At 34.7% G+C, this 8,237-nt stretch overlaps 1 protein-coding gene across 1 annotated transcript; it reads right to left on the bottom strand.

Annotated features, from left to right (window-relative positions):
* Window positions 1-1,068: 1,068 nt before the first annotated feature.
* LOC113729068 (uncharacterized) lies at window positions 1,069-3,444 on the bottom strand. Its single transcript, XM_027253394.2, has 2 exons — window positions 2,382-3,444; window positions 1,069-1,862 (listed from the first exon to the last, which is right to left on the bottom strand). Exons 1-2 carry the CDS (start codon window positions 3,442-3,444, stop codon window positions 1,069-1,071), a joined length of 1,857 nt encoding a protein of 618 aa, XP_027109195.1.
* Between the last annotated feature and the right edge of the window lie 4,793 nt (window positions 3,445-8,237).

The following is an 8,237-nucleotide window of genomic DNA, read 5'->3' as shown; positions in this document are numbered from 1 at the left end:
AAATGGATAATGGGTATAACTGAGTCAACACATTTATACCCATTTAATTAGATGGGTATAAATGGGTCAGTCAAAAATGAATTGGGTAACCTAATTACCTATTTATGACCCATTTATTTTAACTTTTTGTAAACTCATTTAAATTCATTTTTGCAAACTAAATTATCAATTTATACCATATTCTTGCGAAAGAAATGTTCAAGTTAAAAAATCACTTAATCGTTGCACCCATCATTAGTTTTAAATATTTACTTATAATACTCAATAAGTCTAATTACTAATTTTTTTCACATCCGCACTCTATGTCGCAAAATTACATACTATTTAATAATTAAACAATAAGAATATAAAAATTTGAACTAAGTACTATAAAAGTTAATATAAAAACGTAATCCAAAAATTTTGAACCCCTAATATTTTTTTGTGTAAATTTAAAATTTCATTTTGGAAAGGTAGGAAAAAAGGCTAAAACTTGTCATAAATTGGTAATGCTGAAAAATGAGCAAGTTAACAAATTAAGAGAAAATAAAATGATAAGATAAACCAACAAATAATAATAGTAATGAAACAAAAGTAGTTAACATAATGACAAAATGAAAAATCTAAAGAAAAAAAAAGCCGAGGGAAGAGAGGAGGCTTGGGAGAAGACGATTCTAAATGGGTTAATTGGGTTTGATGGATAATCCAATAATACCCATTTAATAAATTGGTATTATTGGGTAACCCATTTATACCTATATGCAAAAATTTAAGATACTCATATCTATCTATTCATGGACGAGTATTGCTAAATGGGTTTGTTTATCACCTATACTCAAGAGTAAGAATTTAAAAAAGAAAAACTAATTTAGAAAAAAGAAATGGGAAAAAAACAAATATTAGAGGGGAAGTTCTATCTTGCGGGGGGGTTGAGTAACACAAGAGAAGGTTAGAAGACAAATTGAGAATTAGTGTATATGGGATAAATATAAATAACCCAAAAATAAGTGATTAGATTATTTATTGTCCAAGAAACAAGTAGGGATGGCAGTTCTTTTTTTTTTTTGATAGAAAGTGACAAAAATATTATTAATCTGAGATGATGTCCGCAGCAAGCGCGGTAACAATAAAATCTGGAGGGAAGTCCCTCCATATACAGCCATTAGAAATAGAACAAGCATATTTAGCAACACGATGTGCGACATTGTTCAGCTGTCTAGGCACCCATGATGCTTCCCATGTTGCAAAGCTTTGTATATCTCTGAGAATATCATCTACCAGCATTCCACAAGCTGATGCATCTGTCTCTGTAGTTTGAAGCATTTTAACGACTTTTAGACAATCACCCTCAAGAATAATCATGGGCAAATGTAGATCCAACAACAACTCAACTGCGGCCCTTGCAGCATAAGATTCAATAACCTCTGGTGCAAAAATTCCTGGAATTTGCTTTGCCAATCCTGCCATGAAATTACCCTCGGCATCTCTAATGACAACTCCAATACCTGAAATGTCACCCTCAACAAAGATAGCCCCGTCAAAGTTAGCTTTAACATAGCCCGCAGGAGGTCTCTTCCATTGTGACAAAACAGATTGTTGAATGGCAGTGGTATGCTCAGCAGCCATTGGGTTCCTGTTTGCCTCCCGGAATTGACTCAAAAAGTGTAACGAAAAGGATACCAGACTGAGCGGGTCCTTGTAAGATCCATCAAATACAGCCCCATTGCGATTATTCCACAAGTTCCAGAGTATAACAGCAACCAATTCCATTTCTTCCTTCTTTAACTTTATCAGGAGATTTGACAACCAAGATACCACATTATGAGCTGAATTCAACCTGATTTTACTAGATAAAAAACTCAACGCCCATGATTGAATAGCCACTGAACACGTTAAGAAGAGATGATTCATATCATCAGTAGGAGAGTGACACAGGGCACAAGAGGGATCAAGCAAAACTTTTCGAGTGCTAAGTTTGGCATTCGTAGGCAGAATGTCATTGCAAACCCGCCACAAAAAAATCTTGATCTTACCTGGCAAGGTTAAGCCCCATAATCGTTTCCAGATTCCTTTTGCCATTCCATTGCTCCCAGAAGCTATGTCTTGCCAATTTCCGGATTGTTGCGTAATTAGAAGGTAAGCGCTTCGAACACTAAAAAATCCATTTCGAGTAAAATGCTATATGAGTTTATCTTGATTATGAGTGCTACCAATCGGAATACTCTTAATCAATTCAATATCATCTGGCCAGAATAACTCGTGTAATAGGTCCTGTTTCCAAGTTCTGTTATCGCTGTCAATCAGGTAATCCACTGTAGTATCCTCAGGAAACTTATCCGAACGAGATATAATCCTAAAAGTTGTAGGTCGAGGTAGCTAGCGATCTTTTCAAATCTGGATACCTCTCCCATTACCGACCCTCCATCTACTTCCTGTTTCCAAATATTTACGTGCTTCATATATTCCTCTCCAAGTAAATGAGGGACGAGACCCTAGTCCTGCCAAAAAGAATTCCGAGTTAGGAAAATATTTGGCCTTGAAAACTTGATGTAAAAGGGAGGAAGGTTGTGTGGCAATCCTCCAAGCTTGCTTAGTAAGCAAAGCTAAATTGAAGGCCCGAAGTTGTCTGAATCCCATTCCCCCATCCTCCTTTTGTTTACAGAGTTTGTCCCAACTTAGCCAATGAATAGGTCGTCCTTTATCACCATCACCCCACCAAAATTTTGTCATCATTGATTGGATATTTGATAATAAGGAATCTGGAAATTTGAAACATGACATTGAGTAAGTAGGAATAGCCTGAACCACAGCCTTCAGCATGATTTCCTTTCCTGCCTTGGAAAGCCGCTGCTCCTTCCAACCGCTTATTTTTTGCCAGATTCTATCGCGAATAGATGTAAAAACTTCCCTTTTAGAGCGACCAATAATTGTGGGAAGGCCTAGATATTTGTCATGTGCATGAACTTCTCGGATGTTGAGAAAATGAGTAATGCTGTCTCTCAAGCTTGGATCAGTATTGGTGCTGAAGACGATGGTAGATTTATCCAAGTTGATTTCTTGACCTGAGGCAGCTTTGTAGATTTGCAATATGGAGCTTACGCATTGGGCTTCTTGAAGGGTTGCCTTCGCAAATAATAGCGTGTCATCTGCAAACAATAAATGTGAGATTTTTGGTCCGTTATGTCCCACTTGAACTCCTGTAATATTACCGCAAAGCATAGCCTCCTGCAACAAGCAAGAAAAGGCCTCCGAGCAAATTAAAAATAAGTACGGGAAAAGCGGATCACCCTGCCTTATTCCACGCTGAGGTTGAAGATGGCCAAATTTATTTCCATTAAGCAGAAACGAATATGATACTGTGGAGATACATCGGAAAATCAAACTAACAAAGATAGGAGAAAAGCCTAAAGCTACCATCATGCTACTCAAAAAAGACCACTCCACTCTATCAAAAGCTTTGCTCATGTCTAACTTAATAGACATGGATCCTTCCTTGCCAGAATTTTTACTGTTTAGAGTATGATTTACTTCATAAGCAATTAAAATATTGTCAGTAATAAGACGACCTGGGATGAAAGCTGATTGAAAAGGAGAAAGGATTCGTGAGAGAATTTGATTGAACCTATTAGCAATAACTTTGGATGCTATCCTATAGACGACATTGCATAAACTAATTGGACGAAATTGAGAAATGTTGGATGGACATTGACACTTCGGAATAAGAACAATATATGTGTAATTAAAGGAATAACATGACATGATAACATGTCACCCGCATGACAGTAGGGATGGCAGTTCTAGGAATGATAACATGACATGAACATGACTCAAAAGAAACCTTATCGAAACATGAGATAAAATTTTTTTTCTCACAATTCAGTACCAAAATAGGTCTCATTGGATCAACTCATAAGTTGATGCAATTAACCTATTAGTAACTTGATAAAAGTCAAGAGTTGACACATGAACTCTAATCTGTGATACAATCACACTTATAACCTTGAATGATTGGCCATATTTGGACTTTATTTTTATATTATATGTTACCGTTATCATCATAACAGTGTATTACTATTACTATACTATTTTTTATGTTTTATCTTTGGAAGTTCCCTTTAGAAATCACACCAAAAAATTTGAATTTAAATTTAAAATCAATTATTTTAAACCTACTTGGTTTTCTCCTATATCTATACCAAATTTCTTTGGATTTTTCCCTTGAACTCACAAATAAAATGGTCTGATTTGGACTTCTTTTCTAAATAGACAATAAAAGCCAAAGGTAAAGGTTATTCACACCAAAATTTTCTAAAAAATTTAATTTTTGGAAAAGAGAAAAAACACTAATTTCATAATTGTTTAGATAGTTTAATCCTTCTAAACAAAATAATAGAGCTAAAAAAGTATTATATTTATTCACAATAAATTGTTGGATTAATTACATTTATATTTACCTCCCATGAGGTTTAGCCAAACTACCGACATAAACACATTTTCCAATCTAGTTTTTCATATTTCCAACCACCTTTTTATCTCACATATATCACAATATAAAAAGTACTGCAGTACTTATTGCAAATAATATTTCAAATAATACTCTATTCAAACACTCCCAGTAATTTTTAATCCATAACAAAAGAAAAAGAAAAAGAAAAAGTTACTTTACGGTGCGATTCTATGAAATTCTCTTTTTCCATCCTTGAGAGCTTGGTTTGGAAACAATTTTTTTTTGAAAGACTACTAATATAATTATTTTCCATTGATAAAAGACTAGTAAGGAATTACTTTCCTAGAAATAAACTAAAAAAGATACTCAAAAAATTTTTACCAAATCTGGACGAAGTGAAAAGTAGAAGATAAGAACCAAAAAAAATGGAAGAACATAAAGTTGAACACCTAAGACTCCTTTCACATCCAAGCCCTTTTAGCTCTATCCTTGATGTATTCCTAAATGCTGATAAAAGTTTTGCTCCTTCATCATTCATCTTGCTCTTGTCCATCACCCTACTTTGGCCAAACCCAAATTTATGTCAAGCCAGAAATTCCACTAATTAATGGGTTGGTTTTAAACCGTCTCTGTACATATGAATGCACTTGTGAATTTGAAATTGATTGCGAAAGAAACCACATCTAGTTCAATTTGTTGTTCAATTCAGGGATTTTTCATCGAACTTTGAATGGTGGCTCTTGACATCTAAATCTTTCTATTGGATTTCTTGGATTTGATGTTAGTTTTGTTTGAGATAAAGTGTAGGCAACAATGGCGGTCTAAATTTCTAATTTTTGTTTGATTCAAGAGGATGGAAAGGTGTTCGCTAAAGCCTTACAATTGACAAGTTTGGGCTAGGTGTGTGATTTAAAAAACATCCGATGGATTAGGTGTTCTTAAAGGTGTTTTTCAAAATACTATTGCATTCATTGTATTTCAAAAACTTTTTAGATGTTCCATTTGGTTTCGGTATTTTTGGGATGTAAGATTCAAAAAATGACCGGGATATTTTTAAAAAATTTGTTGAACATTACCTGCCACAACCATTCACCACACTTCCCCTCCTCCACTAAGGCCACCCCTTCCCCCTCCTCCTCTCTCCTTTATCCCTCCTCCTTCTCCCTCTTCCTTCCCTTCATTCCTTCTTCTCCCTTGTCCCTCCATTCCCTTCCCCCTTCCCCACAACCCCCATCCTTTTCATTCTCGATCTAGTTACGAGTCGTGACATCTCCATCTGCAACTAGGTCGAGAGAGGTAGGAAGAGGGGTTATAGGGAAGGGAGAAGGGAGGAGAGGGAAAGGAATGGGAGCAAGGAGAAGATGAAAGGAGGAATAAGGGAAGGAAGAGGGAGAAATGAGAGGAAGGAGAGAGAAGAAGAGGGGAGGAAGGTGGATACGATGGAAGAGGAAGGAGGGGAATGGAGTGGCAAGTTCTACTGTGTGGTGGATAGTGATGGTATGTGGAACAAGAAAAAAGGAATAGGTTTGTTTTATTTATTTTTATTAAATGTACTTGAAATTGTGTGTATTTGAAATAATTTTTGAGATATTTTTGAAGTATATTATTGTAGATTAAAAAAAACAAAAATTAGTTCGTGGAAAACTTGCCAATCTAAGCACAGTCAACATAAGGTAGAAGAAGAGATATGGTTTTGAGGAGTATATTAGAACTCCTAAAAAGTCTCAAAAGGTTTCGTTAGAATTGAAATAGTCAATATTTCAGGAAAAAAAAATAATTGAGGTAGTCAACATTAGCTAACTGAGGGGAGAATTGTAATGGTTACAAGTTTATGGTTTTCAAGGGTGTCTTTTAATTTTGTCGAACTTGAGGGTCTGACTTGTAATTTGGTCATACCACAAGGGAGCTAAATGTAATTGATCCCAAATTGTTTTGGAGTCCCTCCTAAATTTATCATGAACATAGTTTAATTCCCTCATAAATAAGTTATTAGTACCAAAATTTTTTGAAGGCCTTCCTGAATGTAAAATGAAAGTAGTTTAGTTGCATCCTAAATTGAATATTTGAACAAAATCTCCTGTATATATATAAAAAGGAGTTGGTGTTTGACTGTTGGTTATTTTTCATCTGCCTTTTTTAGGGGCAATTTAGGTAACATGTCGGCATAGCACAACTGATCCAGCTTTGAGTGCAAGCATGCTATACTGATTGCTATGTGAGTTGACAAGCGTACCCTTGGTGGGATGACGATTATATTCTCAAATTTTACTTATGTGGTAGTAGTGACAGTTTTACCTTTTTAACCATCCGTTAGATCCGTATTTAACACAAAAAGGTAGTTGGGTGAACTTGGAACTATTGCAAACACTAAGTCAAGCAATTGAACTTGTGCAAAGAGTGGGACTAATTAAATTCAATAATCGAAGCATCATTAAGACTATATGAATGTATCAAGATGATGATTAATTGACTACTCCATAGTGGAGGTGTAACTGTAGACGTTTTCCTCTCCTAAACTTCTACATGTGCAATTGAACTCATACAAAGAGTGGGTTGATTAGAATGAGCAATTATGGCATCTTTAAGATAGGATTAATGCATGAGAGATGAGGAATCTCTTGGAAAGCATCTTTGAAGTGTAACTGCAAAACTTTTTCCCTTCTATAGCATTTGTTGAGCTGATTTTTGAGGTAGCTACAATAATGGGGGTTGTTAATACAAAACATCATTGGTTCAGCTGGTTATGGTTCATACCATAGGTTGTTCCTCTTTCCCTTTCCTTTTTCCATTTCAATCCTTCGTGAAGGTATGCTTATTATGCTACCCTCCTCCCTCTTATGTTCCTTGATTAGATTTGTTAAAGTTTGTCTTTTGTTATTTAAGTTCTTTGATTCAAAAATCTGATGTTCTTTTTTCCATATTAGCATTGTTATATATGCATGATAAGATATCAATGGATTGTATTTTTTTTTTTTTGGAAGCTACTTTTGTTTAATTGTTCCAGTTTTGGTGGAAGCAGGTTTAATTAATCATTGGATCCTGATGATCCCACTATTAAGGTTTGCTTTTCATATCCTCATATACTTATGATATATTAAATAGTCTAAATTTATATACAATTCTGATCTCCTTTTCATGTCTTACTCCAATTAGCTGTGGGATGATCAAGTCAAAAATTGTCTCCGAATGCTTGAAGGCCATAGTATTTGAGTCATGTGCTTTCATCCTAAATTTCCTATTATAATCATTGGTTCAGCTGATGATATTGTTCCAGGTATGCTGTGCAACAACCTACAGGTAATTTATACATTTGAAAACTCAACTTATTATTATTCACTTTGTGAGAGTCTCAATGCAACCGTTTCAAAAGTTTCATTTCATTCCAAAATAATTTGATGCAAGGGCTTTGTTTGGTATTATTATTATAATACTAATGTGATATCATCATTTTAGTAGCCTTGATCTTCTCTATTTTTTTTTTGGCACTAGGTTCCCTCATTTTTAAGAAAACAATGTTTTTGATTCTATACAAAATCATGCTTTATTTCACAGTGAATTACCGATTAAAGCACTCACTTGTTATGAATGATGAGTTCTATATATTTAGAAAAATAAATTAGAGTATTACATATTAACAATTTTCTTTTACTTTGTTCCATGTTCTTTTCAGCTGAATATTACAAATTTGTTGATTGCTACTCCAATTACTCATGCACAACACAAGTATCAACTCCCACGCATTGCGTGGGACTCTTTCCTAGTGTTGAAAGATAAAGAGTGTGTTTGGATTGAAATGATTTGAAAAAAAATA

This window comes from Coffea arabica, chromosome 2e (assembly GCF_036785885.1).
Source record: "Coffea arabica cultivar ET-39 chromosome 2e, Coffea Arabica ET-39 HiFi, whole genome shotgun sequence".
Lineage (NCBI taxonomy): Eukaryota > Viridiplantae > Streptophyta > Magnoliopsida > Gentianales > Rubiaceae > Coffea > Coffea arabica.
Note: the sequence above shows the minus strand (reverse complement) of the source record. Positions and strands in the feature narration are given on the sequence as shown.